Source organism: Myotis daubentonii, chromosome 11, assembly GCF_963259705.1.
Source record: "Myotis daubentonii chromosome 11, mMyoDau2.1, whole genome shotgun sequence".
Taxonomy (NCBI): Eukaryota; Metazoa; Chordata; class Mammalia; order Chiroptera; family Vespertilionidae; genus Myotis; species Myotis daubentonii.
In genome coordinates, this window is record NC_081850.1 from 79,795,520 (window position 1) to 79,821,391 (window position 25,872).

The 25,872-nt window shown below is 61.5% G+C and overlaps 1 protein-coding gene across 2 annotated transcripts; it reads left to right on the forward strand.

The window, feature by feature from the left end:
* The first annotated feature begins 11,961 nt into the window (after nt 1–11,961).
* On the forward strand, nt 11,962–23,890 carry GTF3C5 (general transcription factor IIIC subunit 5). 2 transcript variants are annotated; one of them, XM_059658410.1, is made up of 11 exons: nt 11,962–12,338; nt 13,182–13,401; nt 14,679–14,877; nt 18,433–18,628; nt 19,651–19,755; nt 20,694–20,808; nt 21,223–21,303; nt 21,464–21,564; nt 21,836–21,918; nt 22,472–22,614; nt 23,323–23,890. In XM_059658410.1, exons 1-11 carry the CDS (start codon nt 12,195–12,197, stop codon nt 23,475–23,477), a joined length of 1,542 nt encoding a protein of 513 aa, XP_059514393.1. In that variant the 5' UTR covers nt 11,962–12,194; the 3' UTR covers nt 23,478–23,890. The 2 variants fall into 2 exon arrangements, with proteins under 2 accessions (XP_059514393.1, XP_059514394.1); XM_059658411.1 differs by having other exon boundaries at nt 11,963–12,338; nt 21,467–21,564.
* Nucleotides 23,891–25,872: the final 1,982 nt, after the last annotated feature.

The window sequence follows — 25,872 nt, forward strand, 5'->3', positions numbered from 1 at the left end:
GAGAAAGGAGGCCCGAGTGTGGGCAGGGATGGGGCGCTCCGTGGAATCTGCTTCTCCCTCTCTCCTCCTCTCCCCCCACAACAGAAGCAGCCGTAGGGCTAGAGCTTGGATTTACTCACCAGCAAATGACAAAACCAGTATTTTACCATTAAACAAACTGGCCACATTAGGGAGCAGAATGCAACCTCTGAATTACTTTCCGGAGAAAATGTCCCGTCAGTGGTGGCAGCTTCAGGCTACATCCCCAGCCCATGTGCTCCGCACCCTCCTGCTTGGGGGTCACGTGGCCCCCGCAAACAAGTCGCACCCCAGCAGGGCAGCCAGGCCCCCCCGCCCCCCAGCCCCAGGACCAGAACCCCTGAGAAACAAACTGGGAGCTGCCCAGAGGAGGTGGCCATGGAGTCACTGATAAGGATGGAAATGTGTCTCCAGGGCCGGCCCAGGCCTGGGTGTGTGGCTGAGCTGGCCCCAGCCCGGCCCCATCTGCCACTGCCCAGAGTGGAGAGCGCCGGGAAGGAGCGGATGGACAGCAGGCCTGGGAGGAGGCAGGGCCTGGATGCGGGGACAGGGGGGGAGTGGAAGGGTGAGGGTTCTGGACTATGGAGGAGAGTAGGTGCTATTCCCAACGTTCCCTAGAGACCAAACGTGGCTCCCCCATGGACTGCAGACCCAAGTCCCAGCCCCTGGCCTGGCCTGGCCTTCACTGTCCTAGACCGGCTCCTACCCAGAGTGGGGCAGGCTACTCCAGAGAGAAAGGTGGGGCGAATGGGGGGCGGGAGGATGGAGGAGACCCGCCAGACTCTGGCGGCCAGAGAATGACTGACGGAGACTCTGTTCTGGCCAGAAGCTACGAGGCTGGGAGGACCGCGTGCAGTGGGGCAGCAGAGAGTCTCCTAAAGTCACCGCAGCCACTGATGGCTTTGCAGACCGGGACCAGAGCCGGGAGATGTCAGACTGAGCTTTAGAAAGACAATCCGCGTGGGTGCGCGGGGCGGCCCGGGAGCGCAGTGGGGCCCGGCGGCTGGAGGCCCGTCCCAGCCAGAGTGACAGCGGCCCCTGGTGTCAGCCAGCTCCCGGCTCAGGCTGCCCCAGGGGAGCCCCTCCCCAGGGAGGGAGGCCGCAGGAGGTCAAGGCCGGACCCTGGCTTCCCCGAGACTCTGGACGAGCAGCCACGTCTTTCCCGGGAATTCTCGATGCCATTTCTCGCCCTCGTGCTCTGCCCACGGTGTTCCCTCCACCTCTCCCCTCCCCGAACCCTGGAAGCCAGCTCAAGTACATGGATTTCCCACGTGGGCTCACCCCAAGCCCTCCACTCTGCTCCTCAGGATCTGAGTTGAAGAAATGGTCATGGGTGGGCGCAGCGAGCAGCTACGGGGCTGTCTTCTCAAGCCCACGGGTCGTGGGGAGCATCGGAACACCCTAAGCTCTCGCGGGAGGAGACCGGCTGCATGATCAAGGGCCTGTCCACGCGGTGGCCGGCAGCCACGGGGAGGACAGGGCGTGCTAGCCAGCGACCCGGCGCTGCGTGGGGTGAGAATACTGTTTCTCGATCGTGTGCGGCCCTGCGGGAGCAGCACCACCCACTCCTGCCGACACAGAGCAGCAGGCCCGAAGGAAGTGCGGCCAGCCATGGAGGCAGCTGTTCCGTGGCCAGGAAGGAGGACTGGGTCTCCCTCCCCATGCCGTCTGCCGAAGAGACTTGGACTTGTGTGTGTGTGTATCTTTTTTTACTAAAAAAAAAAATTTTTGAAGAGAAAATAGATGTTGCAGAGCAAATGTGTCAATAGAGGAAGCTGTCCGTGATACCGTAAGCGACAAGCGGTTTAAAAATCACTAAACGCCACATGATTCCATTTTGTTCGCTGCAAAGGCGGGGAAGGAAGCCGCGGGACGAAGAGCAGCGTATCACCAGTGGCCGCGGACGGGGGCTGCGCGTCTTGGTCTCCTGGTTTTTCGGGGTGTTTGTTGTGTTTTTCTGCAGTGGGCGCACACGATAACATTATCAGGGGCGTTAAATAGGCTCCCTCTGCACAAACACCATTTCCCTGCCTCCCGTTGGCCTCTCCGCCCCTCCCTGCAAGCGGCTGGCCTCCAGGGTCCCGTGGGCGTCCCGTGGGCAGGTTCCTTCCTCCTCCACGGTGCTGGCTGGCCTGCCCCCAACCCCCAGCCCCTGTCCCCCTCCCAGCAGGTACTAGGTGGAGCCCAGCGCCTAGTAGGTCCCCAATGAGTCTAAGGTGGCCATACTACCCTCTCAGGGCCCCTGGCGCCTCCTTGGCAGGTGGCGGGGACCCCTAAGGTGGAAGCCTGCCTTGGGGGCAGTGGGGTGCACACTGGCTGTGGGAGGACTGGTGTCCCGCTGCCACTGGGCCCCAGGAGGGAGCCAGGCAGGCCCAGGGCTCCATGGGGGCGGCGGGGTTGCTGCAGGAGGGCAGGAGGAGGGAAATCTGAGGCAGGGGCTGTGCTGAGCGGCGGGCTCGGGTTTGGCCTGATAAGTTTATCACAGGGTGCCGGCTGCCAACCGTCAGCATGGAGCAGGCCGGCGGGAGAGGCTCTGCCGATAGTGCTTCCCAGTGTTATCAGGGGCCGGCGCTCAGAGCGCGGGAGAAGGGGAGCCGGAGCGAGACACTCCAACCACTTCACCCCAACAAGGAGCCGGGAGGGAGAGGCCGCTGAGGTTCCCTGGGGGGACCCTCCACCTCCCAGCCGCAGGAGCCCCCGCAGCGGGGAGCGAGGCCCCTCGGGCGCAGGCTGGAGCCCCCATTTCTCCCCGTCACAGCCTCCAGACCAAGGAGTGGGGCCCATGCGCTCCTACTTTTCTGCAAGGCCAGAGAGAACGTCCCTTTTTCTGGAAGGTTCCCCGCCCCAGAGAGTTCCGCAGGAGGGAGCCCGAGAAAGAGGCCAATTCCCCACCTTGGTCCAGCCAGCCCCTCCTCTCCCTGCCCTGTGGGGGCCTCCCCAGTGCCCAGCCTGGCACCTGGCACTGTCCCGGGTCACCACTGGGGGGAGGGTGGGGACAAGATCCTCCTGCCTTGCCATCGAGGAAACTGAGTCCCAGTGAGCGTAGAGGAGGCGCAGCCTGAGAGGACGCGGGCGGCCACCCCCAGCCCCGGAGGCCCTGCAGGAAGTACTCGATTGCGAGGGGCGCCTCACCTGGGCCCTCGCACAGCCACAGGCAGCCTGACCTAGGAGGTGGACACCACCTGGGGGGGAGGGGACCCCCAAGGTCTCGAGAGTTATCTTGGGGGTCGAGGGGCCTCATGGTGGATTTTAAAAATTCCTTTTTCTAGACCTTTCCCGGCTTTTCCCTGATTTTTATAACAACAATGTGGAGATTTGTGCTTGGGGGTGTGTGCAGAGAAAGGTGATTTGTTTAAGAGGGAGAGAAGGAGAGGGTCCCCAAGAGTCCCTGGTTGCCGGGGGCTCAGCCAGGAGCAGTCTGCGGGCACCCCTCGGCCCAGCCTGGGGCGCGGGCAGAGCTCAGGCCTGTGGTGTCTGCGGAGCGGACAGTGTGACCCCCGGAGTCCCATGGGACAGGCCCAGGACCCTCCAGGCACAAAGACCTCCCTAAAGGGCTGGAAAGCTTTCCTTCATTCTCAACTCCTTTTGCCCAGCGGCTGCCACGTGCCAGGCGCCATTCTAGGTGGTGGAGATGGTGGGGCCCCGGGGAAAACAGACGAAACGCCCTCCTTCTCGGAGCAGAGGACAGACGGACAGAGCCAGGGAGACCTGGGAGGGGAGGGAGTGGTGTCCACGTGGGGATGGTCTACGTGGGTGGCCAGGGCGAGCCTCACTGGGAAGCAAGAGAGGGTGGGGAAGGAGCGCGCCCTGGATCGCTGCGGCCCCCAGTGGTGTTCAGGACTTCCTCTGGGCCTCAGTTTCCCTGGCTGTAAGATGGCACCTGTGGTCTTTAGAACTCTCTAGATTAGTCTTCATGCTCCGGGGCCCAGGACGCCCGTTGCAACTTCGATCTCTGCTAGCTGGTCGTTACTGGTGATGAGCTAGTACCTAATCTTTGTTGAGAGCTTACGAAGGACCAGACAGCACTGCAAGCAGGTTACAGAAGTGAATTCTCTGGAGGAGGCATTATGATTATTCCCATTTTCCTGATGAGAAAACTGAGGCCAGAGAGTGAAAGCACTTGGTAGGTCCACACCTCTTGACTCTGACCCGCTGCTCTGTCCACAGATCACGCACACATACATGTAGTTGTTGTTCTTTTCATTGCCAACGGCTCTGACCTTGGTGCACAGGGCCGGGCTGGCCACCCTGGGCCAGCGTCCTCCGTGCCATCACGGGGTGAACAGAACTGGGCCACACGCAGGGGCTGCGCCTGCTGACAGCTGGAGCCACAGACGCCAGGCGGAGGCTCGGAGCTATTTCTGCAAAGGGTGACTTGGGACTTCCTCCCGGATCTCTTAAAAATAACAGGGTTATCGGGGTGCTCAGGCTCCTTCCTCCACGCAAGGAACCCTGACATGATTTCTGGGGAAGGCTGGAGCCCCCGGCCTCTCTCGCCTGGCGAGGACTTATCTCTGAGCTCAGCTGGGCAGGAAGGCAGCGCGGCGACCACCGTGGGCAGCTCTTCCTGCCCCGGAGCCCCTTTTGGGAGCAGCAGGGGATGTGGCCACTGACTCAGGGGTGTCGATCACCCCCGTCCCCAGGGCTGCGGTTGCCCATCGCACTCTGAGGGGAATCAGAAATCAGGGGGCAGAAGCCTCTGCTAGGGCGGCCTGACCTCCGCTCCTGGGGGCCCCCCGCCCCCTGCACTCAGCGTGACCCTGTCTCTGTGCCTGGCCCACAGAGGGGGCCCCCGAGAGGGGCCCTGGGCGGCCCGCCCACCTGCTCGGGGATGTCTCCCACCTTGCAGGCCCCAGGCGTTCAGGCCGGATACAGGCGCCTCCCCTCAGGGTTGTGAGGGCCTCGGGATCCTGTTCAACAAGCATATGCTGGGTGTCCACCGGGCCAGGCCACCCAGGGGACACTGGGAAGCTGGGAGTCACCAGCCCAGCCCGGGGGCAGGGAATTTTCCTGGAGGAAGCAGACTCTGAAAGATGAAACTAGCTGGACCTGTCAGAAGTGGGGAGGGCAGCCCCACACCAAGGAAGCAGCAGGTGCAAAGGCCCTGGGGCGAGCTAAGGCCCCCCGGTCTGCTGCTCCGCTCCATCCTGCTGGGGGAGCCGTGGCGGCTGCAGCAGGCCACTGTGTGAGGCAGGGGGACCTACTTCGGTCCATGTTCACTCCATTTGCTGCTGCCTCTCAGGACCCCTGCTGTCCAGTCCCTGATGGCTGAGGACACACCACCTGCGGCCCAGCCTGACTCCTCTGGGGGCAGGCGGAGGCCCTGAGCTGAGCCCCGGCAGCTCCGCAGGACAATCTTAGCTGGAAACCGTCACAGCGGGTTTCCTCCCAGCGCCCCTCAGGCCTCAGACTTATCTCCGCCCCCAGCTGCCTTGCCCCCAGCCCCTCCAACCACCTCCCCCGGGTGACTCAGCAAATCTGCCCTCTCTGGGGGAAAATCACAATGTCAGATTACAGAGCCAACTGTAGGGCAGCCCCGGGCTGGGAGATAAGGGGCTGCTCCCTCCCAGCCCCTCTGGCAGATAAACCTGGAGGCGGGCTTCTGCAGGTGCGGGTGCGAGGCCTGGCCTCCAGGAAGTCGGGCAGCAGGCGGGCCGTTAGGTGGCCCGGCCACCAGGCCGCCGTGCAGCAAGCCAGGCAAAGAGGAAGCACCCTGGCGGGCACTGGTGTGGCCACCCCCCCCCACCCCCACCGCCCCAGGGGGGAAAGAGAAGGGCGGGGGCTTCTCAGAAACTCGCAGGGAGGGTGCCCACGAGCGCCCACACCCGCCCTCTGCAGCTGGGCCTGCAAAGCCCGGGCAGGGCCCGAGGTGCTGAGGGCGCCATCCTCTCGGAAGAGGGAGTGGGAGCGCACCCCAGCCCAGGAGCCTCCAAAGCCCGCTCAGCCCTGGGCCCCGGGGTGTGTGTGTGTGTGTGTGTGTGTGTGGGTGTGTGTGTGTGTGTGTGCTGGGGGGGATCCTGGCCTCCAGGCTACGGTCCGGCCAGGCCTGCAGAGCACCCTTGGGCCCCTGGGCAGGGAGGAGCCAGGAGCGAGGCCTGGGAGGCAGGAGGGCAGAATGATGGGTTTGAAGTTAGCCTTATGCAGAATTCTGTCCTCCTACAGTTGTTTCTCTACTCTACCCCACCCTTGTCTGTAAATTGAGTGCCCCCCCACCCCCACCCCGCAACACACACACGGGGCTGCCCTGCGAAGGAAGGCGCACACGGCAGCCTGGAGCGGCCCAGTCTCTGGTCTCCGGCTCAGGTTGGAATGGGGCGGCTTGGGGTCTCGTCCACACAGTGCTTGCCCCCCCCCCGGCTAGGTGTCGGGAGCCTTTCCTGCTTTATCTGGGCAGCTTTCTGAGGCCGGTCCCAGAGGCCCTGAGGGTGGGGCGCAGCGACGGGGAGTGTGTCCGTGGCTGGGGAGCCCCTTCTTCCGCAGGGGCCTCCGGATGCAAAAGGAAGGTGGCTACTCCGACGGGTCCACAGTCCTCGGCCCTGCAACTTCGCAAAGCACCACCTGCTTGCTGGCTGTGCTCGCGGTGCTGAGCCAGAGACAAGGAAAGCCAGCGGCATCCCGCGCCGCAGCCGGACGGGGAAGCAACTCCAGGGTCCCCCCACGACAGAGGGCAAACAGCGGGGCCACCCCCCGACGGAGCCCCACTCCCCCTCGGGAAGGAGGAGCGCCTGCCAATCCGGATGAACGGGATGCGCAGTGACACGGGGCTGATCCGGTGTGAGTCCTCTCCTGTGAGGTCCCGGAACAGGCACGTTTATAGAGACAGAAAGCAGAAGGGTGGTTGCCGGGGCTGCGGGAGGGGAGTGGAAAGTTACTGTTTAACAGGTAGAGTTTCAGTTCGGCAAGATGGAGAGCTCTGTGATTGGATGGGGTGGTGGCTGCACAACAGTGTGCGTGTACTTTTAATGCCACCGAATCGTACACTTAAAAATGGTTAAAGTAGCCCTGGCTGGTTGGCTCAGTGGTTAGAGGGTCAGCCTGCAGACCAACGGCTTGCAGGTTCGATCCTGGTCGATGCATCTGGATTGCAGTTCCATCCCCTGCCCCAGTCGGGGCGCATTCGGGAGGCAACCAATCAATGTGTCTCTCTCACATGGATGTTTTTCTCTCCCTCCCTCCCTCCCTTTCACACTCTCTTAAAAATTAAAATAAAATAAAACTGGAAAAATACCCTCTGGTGAGGATTAACAACAACAAATGGTTAAAGTAGGCATTTTTATATTTTAGCACCAGGAACAAAACAGCTGGTGGCTCCATGTGACCTGGACGTTCCCTGAACAAAGGCCTGAGAGCCAGAGCCCTGCCCAGACAGCTCCCGCCCCGGGGAGAGAGGGCGGGAAATGCCCCTCCACCGAGGCCCACATGCGGAGCCCACTCGGGGCTGGAGCAGGAGGGAGCCCCAGGGCTGCGTGGGGCACCCAGGACTGAGCGCCCACAGGCATCCCCGCCGTCTCCTTTCCTTCCAGACGGCCCTGCCTGCCTGTCTCCCCCGCGGAAGGGGGTCCCTCATTTCTCCTCCTGCTTTCAGCCCACATGCCCCCTGCCAGGAGGCCTCCCCTTGCTGCAGACTCCCGCAGCCGCAGTGGCCCCTGTGGCACTGGCCACATTGTCTTTACGCAGCTGCGAGCACTGTCAGAACGCCTTCCCCAGCACCCAGCAAATACACACTCCACAATGGGTGGGGGGACGGAGTGATGGATGGATGGGCAGATGGACAGCAGACAAACGGATGGGCCTGCCCACTGCCCACCCCCAGGGACAGGTGCCTGGGGAGGGCCGGGGAGGGGGGGGGGCTGGGCCTTCCTAACCCTCTGGCCAGGACTGTGCACGCAGTTGGGAAGCGCAGCCGTGTGGGCAGAGGACCCGTTTGAGAACCGCATCCCCAGGGACCCCACTTGGAGCTGCACCTGCGGGGCAGCACCCGGCTCCATCTGCGGCCCAGCTCGCCGCTCCCCTGGGCCGCGGGGAGGCCCGGCCAACGCACCGCCTCCGCCGGCACCTCCCTTCCCATTTACAGCCAGACCGGCCTTGTCCAGGGTTGGACTGAGCTTAGAAGAACCCGCCCCCAAGGCTGGTTAATCCGCAGGTAAACCCCGCCCGCGGAATCAGGGTCATGCTGAGCAGCCTGCGAGCCAGCGAGGGGTCCGGTCGGTCGGGCGGAAGGACGGGCCAGAGGCGCGGGTCCCAGTGTCCAGGATGGCAGCCCCCATCTCTCCCTATTCACCTCCCCTCGCTCTTTACCTTCCCCAGTGCCCCCCCTCCCCTCCTTCTTCACTTCTCCTTCCTTCTTCCTGGTCATTCATCCCGTGTCTCGGGGCCCCAAGCCTCCCTGTGACACAGAGACCCCGGCCCCGTCTGTCCAGGGGCTCAGGGCCGCCTGGCCGGGAGGGGGACAGCGCCCCCTGGTGGCCACGGCCGCAGGAGGCTGCGGAGGGCGGAAGCGCTGTGGCTCGGTGCGGTTCTTGGTTCATTCATTAGTCATCGCCCACTGGGTGTCTGTCTGTTGGTGAAAGGTGCCTAAAACGGGCCAAGAGACCTCGCCACCATCAGCAATCAGGAGGGGGTCCCGGAGAGGGGCCTCTTCAAAGGGGGAGAGGGTGCGACACCCTTTCTCAGAGGTTACCCCGAGATGAAGAGGATGGGGACAAAGGCATCGAGGCCTGGGGGGAAGGGGGCGCGGAACCCCAAGGTTAGGGATTTGGGGGGCAGGGGAACAGGACCCCCAGAGTCTGTTAAAGGGTTTGGGGTCCCCCTGCAATGGGGAGCCACGCGAGTCTGAGGATATGGAAGGAGGGATCCGCTTTGCATTTGGGGGAGAGAAGCGCCCCCTGGCGTCTGGGGAGGGGAGGCGCCACGGAGCCCCGCGCAGGTGGAGACCTTCATGCACCCACGGAGAAGCCCCATACCCGGGAGGGGTGGGGGCTGCCCTGCGGGTCGGGAAGAAACCGTTCCCGGGTCTAGGGCTGGTGCGGCAGGACGCAGGACGCAGCCCGCCTCCGGGGACAGATTATACACGGGTGCGGCCCCGAGGGGGGAACCTTTAGTGCCGGTCTAACAAAATCACACGACCCGGCAGAACCTTCCAGAACCCGAGCCGGCTGTGAAATGACACCCGACAGTGACTCACTGCCGCCCTGTTTGCAGAAGGCTGGAAACAACCTGAGCGCCCCTCGCAGAGGCTGATCAGTGAGCCCTGGTCCGGCCAGCAGTGGAACAGTGTGCGTCTGTCCCAAAGAACGAGGAAGCCGGCACGACTTGACGCGGAGTAATTACCATGATATACGGTCAAGGGAAAAAGGAAGGTACGGAGGGGGGTGTCTCTAAGCTACCACGGGTGGATTCATATTATAATCTGTAGGGTAACCGGTAAGAGGACAATAAAATGTAATTGGTATAAAAGAGGAAGAGCAAGGGGAGAAAAGGGAAATACAAGAGATGGGAGGAGTAGAAGGTGAACAGTGAGTAATATGAAAGGTTTAAACTTCAATACAGGGTGGGCAAGTGTGGGCGCACAGCTGTGAGGCCAGGAAACAGTTTCATTCTTGTATTGTTATTGCATTATTTTCCATTTGAACGACTGTAAACCTACTTTTGCCCCACCCTGTATATCGGCCTGACATTAAATATAAAACAATTACATACTCCAGTTCAAAGACCGAGGGTCTTGGTCAGGAGGTTAGAAAACACACAACCACATCCTGCTCACAAGAGACAGGCCTAAAATACACGGACACAGAAAGGCTGAAAGTGAAACGATGGAAAAAGACATACGTTGTGAAACCATTAACCAAAACACATCGCTTGTAGCAACATGAAAAAATCACATAAGTTTAGACTTTCCTAGCAATAAAGAGGAACATTCTGTGAGGATTAAAGGGCCATTTGCCAGGAACAGGCAGCATCTCTAAATTTCTACGCACATAACACGGACCTCAATTACAAACCAAGCGAAACTGACACCGCTGAGAAGAGAAACAGGCAATCCTCACGGGAAATCTTAACACATTTCCCACAGAGTGAGCAGGCACACACGTGCGCACACCCCGGAAAGGAGAAAGGACGTGCACCTGACCCCTGCGAAAGACACACCGTTTCCTGATGTACCTGGAACACTTAACAAGACCGCACACACACACGGGGCCACCCGGCCAGTCCTAAGAAGCTTCGAGGGAAGGGTTGGCATCGTTCGGAATCCGTTCTCTGACTGTGGGGGGAATTAAGCCAGAGTCAACAACAGGAAGACAATTGTAAAATCCCCCAATTTTTGGACATGAACCAATAGATTTCTAAATACGTCAAAACCATTGAAAAGGGAATCACAGCGGCTGTTGGAAACATTTTCACCTGAGGGGGATGGGGAGGGGAAATGAGAAGGGGCCAGTTTCCGGTGGTACAGGCATGAGGGACCCTTTCAGTTAGCACGGAGGAAACTCTGTAAAACCGATCCCACCATAACAATGAACAAACAGGACGAGCTAAAGCGATAAAGCTCCCAGGAGAAGGTATTTTCAGGAACTTGAGCTAGATTTCTTCGGACACTATAAAAGGAACCCCGGTAGTAAAGGGAGCAGGCTTCCGAGGTACCGGCAACGCATGTTCTGCTGCGTGATCTGGGCTGTAGATACACAGGTCCGGCCACCTGCGGTGATCCACCTGCCCCAGCTTTGCTCCCTATAGTTTTGTTTTCTGACACTTGCTCATTGTAAGATATATATATATATATATATATATATATATATATATATATATATATATATATATTTCAGAGAGGAAGGGTGAGATAGAAACATCAATGATGAGAGAATCATTGACAACCACTGAGCTACGCCAGCCGGGTTCTAAGAGTTTTTATAAAATTTGAGCCAAACTGACAATTGCCAGGAAGCAAGATCTCAAATGTTCTGGAGGGTAACAGCTTTGCAGGTCGTTGTTTTTTCTCCCCATCACCAACATGCAGTTCCTTCTATGCATTTGGAATTAAGGGGTGAAGGTGGGAGGAAGTAAGCGGGGTCGGGTTACAGGACAATTAACAAGATAATGTGCTCTCTGAAGGTGCTCGCACCTATTTTCCAAAGGTGTTATTAACCCAGGTGCACAAAAACCATGGGAAGGACTTAAGGCAAAGATAAACCTTTTACTAAAGAAGCTATATGCCTGGGGCGTGAATACCACCGTGACCTGCCCATTTAGACATTTATGATCAGATCACCCCCTGAGGTTACTTTCCGTTGAACCCCTTTCTCACCCACAACTTCCTGGAATGGTCCTAGGGTCCTCCCCTCCCCCCACCCCCCCAGCTGATTGCATGATGCTTCTGTTAGGTTCTGCGTAGAACCCCGCACACAATCGGCGCTTAATAACTGTTTGGGAGGCCAAACAAGCAAAGCGCAATTCCCTCTAAATAAAAACAAAAAAAACAAAAAACGGGGGTGGGTGGGTAAACGAGACCAAAAAAAAGTAAAGAAAACAAACAAAACAGAGCCCAATTCCCCCGCGCCCGCCGTTTCCGGACCGACCCCACCTCCCACCCACTTCCCGGCTCCTCGCGCAGCTAGAAACCAGTCTTGGAACCGCGGGGGCAGGAGTGGGGGTCCGGCCCCCAGGAAACCGCTCCGCCGGAAGGACGTCTCGGCCGGCCCCGAGCTGTCATAGGGTGGAACCGAGGAAGGGGCGGGGACTCGGCCTAGTCCTGATTCCTTAGTGGCTAAAACTAGGCAGCGGGCAGAAGGGGTGGAACCAGGCTTCCGCCGGACTGCTCATTGGCTAAGAGCTCGGCTCGGTCTTTGGATTCTCATTGGCTAAGGTCGAGAGCGAGCTGGGCGGTGACCTATCAGCTTCTGGGTCCGCCGTGGGTACGTGCGAGAGAAAGGCCCTTGCCCCGCCCCTCGGGCAAACCCCTTACTTTTTAAAAACACAATGGCGAGCACCGAGTGGTAGTTTACCGCGAAACCGCGGGGCCTTCCCTCGGACCTTTGCTTCCCGAGGCCTGGGAGCCCAGGGATTTAGAGAGACGCGAGCGGTGAGGGAGGCCGGAACGAATCCTTCGCGGAACCATCGAAGCGAAGCCTCTGGGCGCACGTGGAAGCACGGACCGCGGGGGCTGGGCCAGACCCGCAGGGATGGCAGCCGACGAGGGGCCGGGGGTCGCCATCCCCGTGGAGCTGCGGCGCGAGCAGCGCATGGTGTGCGTGGAGTACCCGGGCGTGGTGCGCGACGTGTCCAAGATGCTGTCCACCCTGGGCGGCGAGGAAGGCGTTTCTCGGGTGCGGAAGGGGGAGTCCCCGGGACCGCGGGGGAGGGACGGAGCCATGGGACCGCGGCTGGAGGGGCGGGGTCACCTGGGGGAATAGCGTGGTTTCCTTGGCAACGGAGCAGGCGCTGGTGCGGACCGTGGGCCGGCAGTGCTAGGGAGGCCGCGGGGAACAGACCGTTGTTCCCTGGAAGTGGAGGGAAAGGACTGTCGGGGAGGTCAGAGGGGAACGGGGTGTCCTTTGCACCCCACATTCAGATGAGCCGCAGCCTCGGCGCCCGCAGCCCCGCAGGAGTGGAACACGGAGGCTCCCGAGGATTAAGAGCCTGATCCGCTGACCTCCCTGCGGGGGTGCGGGACGAAGCGCTCTGTGGTCAGGGTTGAAGTAGTAACAGTCACTCTTCTGTACCAGGCTTTCTGTCCTCATTGGCACCCTGCGGGGCGGGAACCGTCATTGCCCGCGCTTTGCAAGGAAAGCGAGGTAGTTCAAGGCCGCCCAGGAACTAGGGGGATTGGGAGGAGCTCTCCCCTTGTGCCAGGCTCTGTGTGAGTGCTTTACACGCGCCAGGCCTTGAAATGTCGCTGTCGAGGCCCTCGCTGAACCCCAGCTCAGCTGGCAGCCGAGGAGAAGGAAGAGGCACCCCCGCCCCCCATTTCCTCTGCCACATAACAACTGCGATGCTCGGGTTTGCAAGGGAGCCTTTGGGGAACTAAGAGCTCTGAACGAAACATGAGCTCCTGGCCCTTTCTCTGTCACCTGGGTCATACCAGGCAGGCTCCTGCTGAGAGAGGTACAGCCCCCTGCCGGCCACTTAGCCGGCCACGGCTTCATCCGTCTCCCTTGGCCTCGGCACAGATCTATGGAGACCCCACCAAGAGGCTGGAGCTCTACTTCCGGCCCAAGGACCCCTACTGCCACCCCGTGTGCGCCAACCGCTTCAGTACCAGCAGCCTGCTGCTCCGGGTCAGGAGGAAGACGAAGCCGCAGGAGGGGCTGCCGGGGCCCGAGGCCCGCCCCCAGGTCACCTTTGACGTGGATATCCTTGGCATCATCCCCACCATTTACAGATTTCAAGGTAACTGCAGGTGCACTCTCACCGAACTCGGGTCTCTCAGGGCAGTGTCCCCACTGCCTGCAGGAGCCTGGCGGGTCAGCCACACAAGTGAAGGGAGCCAGGAATGCACAGGCCTGCGGGGCGGGAGGTGAGGGCCCCTTCCCTCCAGCAGCGGCTCCCTGCAGACCTTGGGAGGCTCCCGAGAGAACCCGGAGGTCCATGAGCGGTGCCCTAGCCTTCGGAGTTACTGTGTGGGCTACGTAAGACTGGCCACAGGCCTGCAGTTCTCAGCACCCCCGCCCCCTCCCGTGGGGGAACCTGCTCCGCCTTCACTGCTGCCGCCGCCTCCCCTCAGAAGCCTTCCCAGATCACCTCAGCCCCTTGGGGCCTCATGTTTCTGGTACTCTTAGCCAACTGGGTGTCTCCCGGGGAGTCCTCAATCAAGCCTGCTACCCTCGGAGCCCCAGTGAGGAGGGAGGAAGGCGGGGAGGGGGAGTGAGACGGCTGCGGACGTCGGCATTGTGCCTTCCTGAGCTCCGCAAGGTTCTTCGTGCGGGCCACTGGGCTTCCCTCCGCCTCAGTCTCCGTGTCCAGACACTGGGGCCCTGAGCTCCTGAAGCCCTTTATGAAGATTCAGGGAGAGGGTGCCTGTTAAGGGGCTGGCCCACCACATGGGGGCACTGAGAAACCTCTAGTTGCAGCTGCGGCTCTCAGACTCTGAAGAGAGTAATGATTGAGGAGGTTGGAGGGGGTGGAAAGAAAAGAGAAAAGAAACCGAAGCAGGACCTGGACCTGGGACCCAGGGTTGGGCATTTTGACTGTCAGCCGTTCTGGTGCCTTGTGCTGTCCTTGCGCGGACAAGCTTGCCCGTGATTTCCGTTCCCATCTCTAAGGGAGCCAGCACCTCGCCAGTCAGGTGCGCCCCTGCCTCACCTGGGAGCTTGTTAGAAATGCACCATCCCAGATTCTGCATGTAGCAAGACCCCGGGAGTCACGGGCACCGTGCTTCGTGAGAAGCGCTGACCCAGACTTCATTCTCACAGCACGTAACCACCCCCAGCCCAAATGCCGTTTATCCACGTGACGGGGGTGCACGGAGCCCAGTGCGTGGGAGCATTTCGGAAGCGTGTGGTTTCAGCTCCTGCCACCCAGGCCTGGCAGCCTCCGCCACTCGGCCGGCTCGGCACCTCCCCAAGAAGACCTGGGCGTTGGTGCGTGGCACTGCCCCTTCCTGGGCAGGTCAGCCAGGAGAGTGGTCCCTGGCTGCGGTGCCCGCCACCTATCTCCTCTCTTTGCAGGAATGTCTGACTTCCAGTACTTGGCTGTGCACACGGAGGTGGGAGGCGTGCACAAGTCCATGTACGACAAGGTGCTCATGGTCAGGCCCGAGCGGGAGGACTTCTTCCACCAGGAGCTGCCGCTCTGCATCCCCCCGCCCATCTTCTCCCGGCTGGACACCCCGGCGGACTACTTCTACCGCCCAGAGACACAGCACCGGTGAGCCCGCCCCGCAGCGTCAGGGTCAGAGCCGGATGCGCAGGAAGTTCCCGCACAGGGCCAGGTACAGAGAAGGCCCTGGGTGAGCGGTGGCCGGGTGCTTGTGAGCTGGAGGGCCCTGACAGGACAGAGACCCTGGCTCTGGGGCTTGATTCCAGCTGAGAAGTGGCCGTTGGGTTTAGTCCCGGGTCATTGCCACCCCCCGGACCTTGCTGTCACCAATAATGACAACATGTAGTCAGGTTCCACCTATGGGTGTCCCCTCTGAGCCAGCACCTTCCATCCCCTGCTGGCCTCCCTGTCCCCATCCCTGCCCGTGAGCTCCTGGCCGTCTTTATCTTTCATCCTTGCTGTGCCCGTCCCCCTGTGCCACACGCACCTCTGAAACCAGCCCAGTCCACCCCAGCTGTGTGCATCTCCCGGAGCCATCGCTGGCTCTCCTGGTGGCTGTGCTCTTGCTTACCGTGTGCATGGTCACTGTGTCTGCTCGCGAGAACACGGCTCCTGAGCACAGGGACGGTACCTCTTCACTCAGGTGGTTTCCCTGGCGCTGAGTGTTAGAAACGCCAGGTGATGTGCATCATGGTCCGTAGCACAGACGTCCCCCTGCCCCGCCCCACCGCCGTGCACGCCCCAAAAGGCCCCGTGAGAGTGCTGCGTCCGTATAAACGAAATGAATGCTTTCATTTGACAACCGGCAGGTAGGGGAGACCCCAGGGGCTCTGGGCAAGGCAGGTCTGGGTGGGCCATGGTTTTATATTGGAGACCAGCCAGCCATACAGTGACAGGAAGGAGTGGGGTTTCCTTCGTGTAGCAGCCAAGACAGAATGGTATTAAAAAAATAAAAAACCATGAGTTTGAAAACACCAATTGGAGAATAATGTGGCCACCTCACGGCCAGTGATGTAGCATCTCTCAGAGAAGCGCTGTGCTTGTTTCTGCAAACGGGGGCTGGTCCAGGGCACATGGCAGCCCCGGGGCCCCCGACATCTGACCCCCAGGCGTTGCGCATTGCACACTGTCTGTGTGTTTGCATGCGTTACTTTTTCTAATTACACACAGAAGGACAAACATTTCTCAAGTGTCTCAATTTCAGTGTAAGCTCTGTGGAGTGTGGAAGTTGTGATATCCATGTCCTGTATGGCTTGGGTTCAGGACCTGGAGGAGGACCGCATGCAAATGATGAGACTAGACAAGAAATATGAATTTGGAAACGGGGGGCCAGGCGGAGAGCCCACCTCAAGTGGAAGGGCTTCACTGGTGCCCAGGCCCTGCCAACCTTTTATTTAATTTTAGATACACATATTGCCCTTGCACAATTCCGGTAGCAGACAGACTATCTTAAAGGTCAGTAAATATTAGTAAAGATTTACTTTGAGACCATTAGGTCAGGAAATTGCTTGAGCCAGCATTGTCTCGACTCAACTATCGGTGCATAGCTTTGGCCCTTGCCAGAGCTCAAGGTCCAACAGCCTTCTAGGTTCCTTGTTTGCACTTTCCCGATAGTGTAGACAATGGGTGGCTTCCAGCAGTGGAGGTAGCGATTTGGCCTCTCCTGCCCTCCGTCGTAACCTTGGTGTCTAGGACAGCCTGGCCCAAGAGAGGCCTCTGCAAGTATTTATCAACCCAGTGGATGAAGCTTTGGGGGAGCAAGATTAGGAAAAACAGAGAAACAAATGGAAAAAGATAGTTTGAAACATGGCCCAAAGGTGGTGATACTCAAAGGATTGTTCCTAGCATGTTAAGCGTCCAAAAGTTGGAGGACTTTAGTGCCTGCTGACTTGGTAGCCGAGGGTCACCTCCCTCTGCCAGCTGTGCTCAAGCCCACGGATTAGTGCCTCCAGGGAGAGCAGCTGGTGCTGGGCTCCCTGCGAAGAGCCAGCCCTGGCCCTGCCGCTCCCCCCCCCCCCCAACCCCCGGAGGCGGTGCTCAGAGCTGCCCCCACACCAGGGAGAGGGAATTGGGATGTCACTTTGGACTTGAAGACCCAACCCCAGAAGTGTGCACCCTGAGGTGCAAAAATGCACACCTTCCTACTAAGGGTTCACCCCAAAATGAGGTCAGCTTTTTTGGTGAGCAGTTTGGTAAAATCTATTATGATTTTAAATGTTCTCTTCCTGTTTGCCAAGCGCTCCCACCTGTAGGTGTTTATCCCAGTGCCTCTCACCTAAGAGTTCAAAGATACGGTTATGAGAGCATTTACAGATTAATTGTTGGCCACAGCCCGCCCGGTCAGGTCCTCTGAGCCCCGGCGTCCCCACAGCGTCCCAGGGAGGAGGGCCAGCTGCCCTCGGACCCTCTGCCCTCTGCCCTCACCACTGTTCATGGATTTCCCCGCACATGGAAAGCACCTGCCTTTTCTCCCAGCGCTGCCATCGATTGTTCTGCTCTGCTGGCCTTGCCGGGCCGGGAACACGAGGAGGGGGGCTGGCCTGGTGGGTCCCTCCTCCCGGAGGCTGGGTGGGTGCGGGAGCCCTGTCCCTGCAGTGAGCCCAGCGGGGTGTCTGACCCAGGACACTGCTGCTCTGGCAGGTGGTTTTACTGGAGTCCCGGTTTTTGAAAAAGGCACAGATGTGATCCTGAGGTTACAGTTTCGTTTCCCAGTGCGAAGGCCATTGTTCTGCATAAATAAGCAGGTGGCAGGTACTCACTGAAAGTTAAAGGAAACCACTGGAAAAGGTAGTAATCACCTGAATAAAGTGGGACGTGCAGGGCGTAGGTGGAAGGACGCTCGGAGTAATTCAGTGAGTTTGGGGCGGTGCTGAGGAGAGGAAACCACCGTGTGACTAGCTGTTGGAGCTGGGGGTGGGCTCGTGGGGGCTCCTCACACTGTCCCCTGCTTTAGTGCAGGTCGGACGCTCTGGCTCCTGCCTCACAGAGGCGGCACTGGGCACCTGGGACCACTGGCCTGAGTGTGTTCTGTGCTCTGTGGCTGGTGGCAGGACCCTTGCTTTTGCCTCTGCGGCGTGGCACTCGGTGACACATTGTTTCTCCACCTGGATGCTGTCGGCCACCTCCGCTGGGCGCTCGGCACCGTGCGGCCTCTGGGCAGGCCCCTCACCCTGGGCTCTGACTGCACAGGAGGGTGCTGCCTCCTCGCAGGCGGTTGGAGGGCCGAGCGAGTGAACCGGGGTCAGTGAGCGGAGCTGAGGTCAGACAGCGGGCCCAGCGGGCCGGTGTGGCTGCGCGGCAGCTCCATCCCCATCCCGGCCTGAGGGCCTTTGGGTTCTTAGTTTTGACTGGCGGGTGGGTGCTTGCATGAGTCTGAGGCCACCACCCAGGGACAGGAGCCTCCCCCACACTCAGCCGCTGGGACCTTTCAGCCTGGCCCAGCTCAGAGCTGCAGGCCCAGCCTCTCCGAGCTGCCTCTGGTCGCTGCCCTCTCCTCGGTGCTCAGCCTGAGGACAGACGGGTCTCGGGCGCTAAGACCCTCTCCCTGACCCAGATTCCAGGGAAAGGCGCACAGACACAGGCCACCGGCGTCTCGGGCCTGGCGCGCTCCCTGCCTGGTCTGGCCGGGCCTGTGCCTGGTTCTCATGGCCCTCTCTGCCCCAGGGAAGGCTACAACAACCCCCCCATCTCAGGCGAGAATCTGATCGGCCTGAGCAGGGCCCGGCGCCTCCACAACGCCATCTTTGTCAACTTCGAGGGGGACGAGGTGCCCGAGCAGCCGCTGGAGGCTGCAGTGCAGACGTGGACCAGGCTCTGCACCAACCCCATGGACCGCAAGGTGGAGGAGGAGCTGAGGAAGGTGAGCGCCGCTCCGGCCGCCTGGAGACCCAGCGGGGCTCTCCTCACTCTGCGGTCGGCTGTGCCCATTTCTTTAACTGGTTCGTTAGCACACGGCATGTTCTCACTTCTAGATGTCACGTCTGAAAGCCATGCCAGTGTACGCCCGACTGGCAAGGTTGAAACACTTAGAATTCTCTGATGGGTCCCTTTGGGAGGCAAACAGTCGGTGCTTTGTTCAGATGGCACTTCGTGTGGAGCTCCGGTTCCTGGAAACTCTCCTCCATTAGTGGGTTTGCCGCATGCCAGGTGCGCACAGCCTGCCGCGTGCCAGTCGGAGGCCGGGCCTGCCCTGGGCGGACACCTTCGCCCCGCCCTCTGGCTGCGGTTCTGAGAGGATGCGGCTGGGCTCTGCTCCTGGTGTCCTGCAGGTGTGGACAGCAGGTCCTCGGTGAAGTCACCTCCCTGCCGGCGGAGGCGCGCCCCTCGTTGCAGTTCACTGTCCGTGGGGGACGGAGTGCTTCTTAAAGAGACTGGGCACCATGCTGTGTTTGGCAATCACGGGGCGGGGGGGGCGCGGAGGGCACTGTCCGAGGCTCCTCATTGTCCTCTGGACACGGCCCAATCCTACCTGGTTCAGGGCCCTTCCTGCCAGGCTGCCACGCTGAGCCCACTGGCCTTTAGTCCTGGGCCAGGCCATCTCTTCGGCCTTCATGATGTGCCAACTCGGGGTTCGGAGCTCCAGCTCCTTCGGTCATCTGCCCTGTGAGCTGCATAAGGACAGAGGCTGTGTCCTCGTCCTTTCGGGACCCTGGCCCTGCAGCCACACGTGGCACGAGCTGGGTGTGCAGCCTGCTTCTGAGCGGAGGGATGAGCGATGTGTGCCCGGCCCTGGAGGCTGGTCCCTGCTGGCTCAGCCCCCGCCCTCCACCGACTCCTTTGGGGAAGGGTCCTCCAGGGCCAGACTTCGCTGTGGAGTCACCGGCGGGCGGGCTGCTGTGCTCATCTCAGCCTCTGCCTTGCCCCCCCCCCCCCCCTCGCCAGCTGTTTGACATCCGTCCCATCTGGTCACGCAACGCCGTCAGAGCCAAGATGAGCGTCCACCCTGACAAGCTCAAGGTCCTGCTGCCCTTCATGGCCTATTACATGGTGAGTGTCTGCCCAGCGCCACCTTGGTTCCCACCAGGGCCGTGCTGGTCCCCAAGGTGACCTCTCAGAGCCAGAGCAGTGGCCCTGTCCCACCCCCTCCCCCACAAAAGGCCATCATAGCTCTGCAAGAGCACGCTCAGCCACCTGGGGTGATTTCAGGATTAAAGAGAAATTTCATAACTTTACGCAAAGGATTCTACACCATGAAGTGACTGGCCGAGTGCTGGTGGGCACCTCAGCTTCCCCGGGTGGCAGCCGGCCCCCTGCTCTCCGCGAGGAGGAGCCGGGCGCGGAGCGCTGACGGAGGGGCCGGTTCACAGCCAGCGAGTGGCAGCGCCACTGGCCCTGCCCGTCTGCCTGCAGAGCCCGGCCCCTGACCACAGTGCCTCCGGCCCCAGCTCGTCTCTGGGTTGAGTGGGGCTCAGTGGGGAGATCCCCCTTGGACTCAGTCCAGGTGCATGGAGATAGGGTGTCATTACTGGGCTCCAGAGGTGCTGGGGGAAGGGACCGTGCGTGCCGAGGGCCCCATGCAGGGTGGTGACGGTGGGCACCTGGGCCCGGGCCCAGACTTACAGAGTCGCCGTCTGTCTTGCGCGTGGGCTTTCCCTCAGGACAGGGACGCATTTGCCGAGTACTGACTGGCCAGCACGTGGCCCAGGCTCCAGGCCTCGTCTCCTTTATCCTCACAACATCTCACAACATGTTGTGAGATGACATAAGCCCCCCCACCTGACAGGAAGGCTGAGGCTTGGGAGATCACGTGACCTGTCCGAGGGGCCAGCCCCACGTGGCAGAGCTGGGGGGCTGCAGAGCCACGTCTGCAACTCTTGAGAGTGACCCCCCTCGCTGCCTCCACCCCAGGCAGGCACCTGGCCTGTGCATCTGCGGAGCCGGGGCCCGGCCTGGGCCCCTCCCCACTCCCACCTTCTCTCCTCCAGATAACAGGTCCCTGGAGAAGCCTGTGGATTCGATTCGGGTACGACCCCCGAAGGCACCCGGAAGCCAAGATCTACCAAGTCCTTGATTTCCGAATCCGCTGTGGGATGAAATCGGGTAAAAGTGACCAACACCTCTCTCCCTCCCGTCTTCCTGTCCCGCGCGCTCTGGTAATCGGCCCGCGGCCACGTGGCGGGGTGCAGGTCACCCGGCGAGGGCTGAAGCGAGGGGGACGTGAGGGTGCGCGCTTGGGCCTGGCTCCACGCCGACCCTCGTTACTGAGCCACGGCAAACTCGTTCACTCGTTAGTCCCGTTTCTGTGGGTCCCGGGGGGCAGGCCGGGTGTCCAGCGGTGTCCGCAGTGAGGACCGGGCCCAGGGCCCCAGCTCTGGCCCGCATGGGAACGCGGTGGCTCCACCCGGGTCGTCTCGGGAGCTGTCCTCAGGGAGCCCGGGTGGGCGGTCGCGCCAGGCCAGCGCCCAGTGCCAGAGGGGCTCTGCCCACCCGCACCTGACACACCCCTCGCCTCAGGGTACACCTCCAACGAGATGCCCGTGAAGGCCAAGCGCAGCACCTACAACTACAGCCTCCCCATCACCGTCAAAAAGGCGTGTAAGTGCCTCGGCTCGCTCTGCGAATTGGGGCGATGGGCCTCCACCGATGCTGAGGACGGTGGCCTCTGGATTGAGGGGGGTGGGGGGTGCTTCCAGCAATCCCCGGGGAGGGGGCTGGGTAGCACCCCTGAATTCCCAAGCACTGCTGTTGTCCCTAGCAGCCAACCAGCTTGTCACCATGCAAGATCTGAAGCAGGGCCTGGGCCCATCCGGGGCAGCTGGCACGCGGAAATCGGCCTCCAACAAGTACAAGCTCAAGGTGGGTGCCTGGAGCCCGGGGAGGGCGGCTGCAGCAAGCACGGCAGAGCCCAGCCCCAGCCGGGCAGGAGGCTCTCGGCTCCAGGGCCTCCCTCCCAGAACCTCCGGGGCATCGGAGCGGCTTTTCTGCACACCTGCTCTGGCTTCGGCCTGTCTGCCCCACCTGGGTGCAGGGACCAGCTGACTCCTGTGGCCTAGGGTGGGGTCTCCAGCACTGCCCGCCCCAGGGGAAGGCTCCCGCTGACGTGCCCCGTGTCTCCCCTCTTCCCCAGGACTCGGTTTACATCTTCCGGGAGGGCGCCTTGCCGCCGTACCGACAGATGTTCTACCAGCTATGCGACCTGAACGTGGAGGAGTACGTCCTTGAGGGCCGCGAAGCCTGGGGGCGCCGTGGGAAGGGGCCGGGCTGCGAACCTGCCGGGACACAGAGCTCCCCGCACAGATTCATTCCCATCAGCCCCCCTCTCAGCGACTCGGGTGCTGCCTGGAGAGCCCCTGTCCGGGTCACGTGGGCCACACCTGTTTCCCAGGCAGGGTGTGGGCCTCCACTGCCCACGTGTGGGCTCGTGACGTGGCTCAGTCCTTCAGAACCGACTAGAACCCCAGAAACCTCCAACCTGGTTGTTCATAGTAATGCTTAGGTATCGGGGAGGGGCGCCGGGGGGCAGCTGCGGGCGGGTGGACACTCACTCACCAGGCCCATGGGGTGGGCACCCCCGCTCGGTGCCTCTGAGGGTTGGGGAGCACAGCCCAGGGCCCAGCGGTCCTGCATGTTCTCATTCCACTTCGCCCCTCGGCGCTCAGCGCTGCTTTTCCAAGCCCAGCCTCTCGGCCACGCTGCGCACCGGCCTGTTAGCCGGGAGCCGCCTGGAACTCCGTGCGCCCCCCAACCCCCCTGGCCCCCCCAGGTTGCAGAAGATCATTCACCGCAACGACGGGGCCGAGGAGACCTGCACCGAGCGGGACGGGTGGTGCCTCCCCAAGACCAGCGACGACCTGCGCAACGCCATGTCCCTCATGATCCGGCAGATCATCCGCTCCCGGAGGCCTGGTGAGCGCCGGGGGAGGAGGCCTGTGTGCCAGCCCCGGGCTGCCCGCTGCCGTCATGGGTACCGCTTCATACCTGCCTCCACCTCGCGCCTTCCCGCTCTGTGTGTGTGTGTGTGTGTGTGTGTGTGTGTGTGCGCGCGGCTGTCCTCCTGGGAGACGGGCAGTGGGTCAGGTCCTGTCACCCTGCAGGGCTTGCCCGGGGGGTGAGGGGGCGGAGGCAGGGGGAGCCCTGGCAGCTGGGCCTCTGAGTGGGGGAGTGAGCACCTGCTGGGCTGAGGCTGGGGGTGGGGGGTCAGAGTAAGCAAGAGGCCCCTCCCAGAGGGCTTCTCCCAGGCTGGGGGCGGGGGTGGGGGCGGGGGTGTCCCAGAGCCTGCCCTGCCCCATGGAGCTGACGGAGCAGAGCTGCTTAGCCTTGTTTGGGACACAGCCCCTCGACCACCTCACCCGGGCTGTGGGCCCTCCCCATAAACCACTCAGCATGGGCGATCCTGGGAGTCACGGGCACCTCTGGGGAAGAGGTGTGCACAGCACGCAGCTCCACGGTTCCCGACATGCCTGCGTGCCAGCTCCCGGCACCCACACTCCACAGCAGCTCCCACTGGAGCCCAGGCACAGTCCTTGGAGCCCAGGAACCGGTTCTGGGGTTCTGGGGGCCAGGGGCTCAGCCTGGGGCAGGGGCTGCTTTGAGACACGCCGTCTCCTGCCCCAGCCCTCTTCTCCAGCCCGGCCAAGACTGATGGAGACGGAAGGAAAGAGCAGCTGACAGGCGAGTCTGGGGAGGATGAGGAGGAGGAGGAGGAGGACTTCAAGCCGTCGGATGGGAGTGAGAATGAGATGGAGACCGAGATCCTGGACTACGTGTGACACAGGGTCACATGTGACCCCGGAGGACAAGCCAGGGCTCCGCAGTGCCGCCACGGTCGCCAGCACGGCCTTGGAGGACCCTCTGAGGAGCTGGGCTCCCAGCACTGGGTGCAGCTGGCCCTGGTCCTGCCCGTGACTGCTGCCAGGGCTGCGTGGGACATTCCTGAAGCCATGCCCTGGCTCCCGCAGCCAGGCACCAGCGAGAGCCGCAGGCGGAGATGATGCCGCCGGGTGGGGGTCAGCTTGGCTTGGGGCTCATGACTGATGGCAGGGATGGCACCAGGAGCCTGGTGCATGGTCACGGCTGGCAGGAGCCTGTCCTTGGGTTTGGATCCTTCTGTTTGGGGTTAGCCTGGCAGAGGCAGGCCCAGCTGGCATTGTCCGCATTAAATACCTTTCCCCAGGAGACGTGATATGAGAGTGGCTCAGACCCCCTGCTGGGCGGGGGGAGGGGAGGAACGTGGGCTGCTGGACCATGGCTGTTCCTCTGTGGCCTCGGGGGGCGGTGCTGGGACAGCTGAGCACAGGCCTGATGCCCTCGCCAGGTGGGTGGGTGGGTGGGTGAGGGGCCGCCCCGGAGGGTCCCACAGCCTAGCGTGCGTTCATCCCTCACTGCCCCAGAGGCCTCCAGGAGACAGGCCCTGGTCCCACGGCTGCCGGAGTGAACGGGCAGGGTCCTGGGGAGCCTCCAGGACAGACGGGGCCCAGGGCTCCATCCTGGAACCTGCCTGTAGAGAAGCTGGGCAGGCTGGTTGCCCGATGGCCCCGCTCCCTGCTGCTGGGCAGGGCGCAGCCAACACTTGCAGGAGCAGCTCTCCCCAGAGGCGGGCTGGGCCCAGGCCCACGCCCCCCCATCCCACCCCACCCACCCCATGGGCCTCTCTTGGGGCCTCTGCTCTCCACTGTGGGTCTCCACTGGGGCTCCCACTCTGAGCGGGGCTACGAACCCCCTGGTCCTCAGGGAGGGTCCAGGCTCAGGTCCCCACCTCCCGGGAGCGGCTGGCCCCTGTGCCAGCCTGAGGAAGGCAGCGGGGCAGGGGCCTCACCCAGAGTCGCTGGCACGGGCCGCACTGAGGGGCTCCCAGGTCCTGCCACACTTACAAGTATCTGGTGACGCCTCACTCAGAAACCTGATTCTCATACCCCATTTTTGGAAAAGCTTTTTTATGGAGGAAAATTTCAAATATCCACAGAAATACTGACAGTTTAGTGGTAGTTCATGTTCAAGACCGTTTCCTGGGCAGCACCGCGTCCTGCCAGGAGGCACCCCCAGTGCAGTCCCTCCGGTGAGTGAGCCTTGACCAGCAGGCTCAGCTGCGATCTCCCTCCTCCGCCCCTGCCCCTGGGCCTTTTGTCACATGTTTAACAGCCACGTGATCGTGTGGATGTCAGGCTCCCTGTGTCAGCTGCGCTTCGTGAAGGGTTGCTTCTCAGGCGCCCCACGGGTGCCCTGCCCCACCGCAGGGCCTTCAGAATAATGACCTGGGACCCCAGCAATGGCCAGTGGGGACGAGGGGTGCAGCAAGCACCTACCCCCTGGTGCCCACACCAAGGAAGGTGGTGGCGGGAAGCAGGAAGGCAGGGAGGACCCGAGGGTGTGTCAAAGGACACGGGCGACCGGAGGGGAGGTCACACACACACCTGTGAGGTGAAGACCCCTCTCTGGCCACACGCTGTCGGCAGCGCCAGGGTGGACCTGTGTCTGGCTGAGTGGCAGTGTCTGCCTGCTGTGAGGTCAGCACAGGCGGGTCTGCCCGCACAGAATGTGCGCCATCGGGGAGAAAGTATTCTAAGGATTTGCCTAAGTTCTGTGTGCCATTAAATCAGGCGGGTGAGTTTCTTACTAGGTCAGCCTATCAGTTCAGAACCAGATACCTCCAGCCTAATTATCCAGGTTAGCACACAGACTTCTGGGAACCCATAGCCCCTCCAAGCACCCAACAATAGCCATGCAGTCTTCGCACAAAAGCATGCAAACCCACCCATACGCGCAGTCAGCAGGGGTTCGAGAAGGGTTTCCTGTCAATGAGACGCTCCCATGTTAACCAATAGCACCTTTACACTAAAAAGTAGAGAACACCAGGGCTCTGACATGGGGACTAGCCTCTTACAGAGAGAAGCTTAAGACTCCAACCCAGCTTCTTCCAGGGAAACTTGGGGCCCTAAGCCAGCCTCGGTTGACCTGGGCCCTAAGCCAGCCTCTGTTGACCTGGGCCCTAAGCCAGTCTCTGTTGACTTGGGAGTTCAGCTAAGTTTCTTAAAGAAACCTGGGCCCTCGCCAGTTTGGCCCAGTGGATGGAGTGTTGGCCCTCAGACAGAAGGGTCCCGGGTTTGATTCCAGTCAAAGGCACGTACCTTGGTTGCAGGCTCGATCACCAGCCCCAGTTGGGTTGCG

What these genes read in the sequence shown, in the direction of transcription:
- GTF3C5 (XM_059658410.1), top strand. Translation starts at nt 12,195, where the DNA reads ATGGCAGCCGACGAGGGGCCGGGGGTCGCCATCCCCGTGGAGCTGCGG. An exon ending in CATCACCGTCAAAAAGGCGT is followed by an intron (nt 21,304 to 21,463) that starts GTAAGTGCCTCG and finishes TGTTGTCCCTAG; the next exon opens with CAGCCAACCAGCTTGTCACC. An exon ending in TGCGACCTGAACGTGGAGGA is followed by an intron (nt 21,919 to 22,471) that starts GTACGTCCTTGA and finishes TGGCCCCCCCAG; the next exon opens with GTTGCAGAAGATCATTCACC.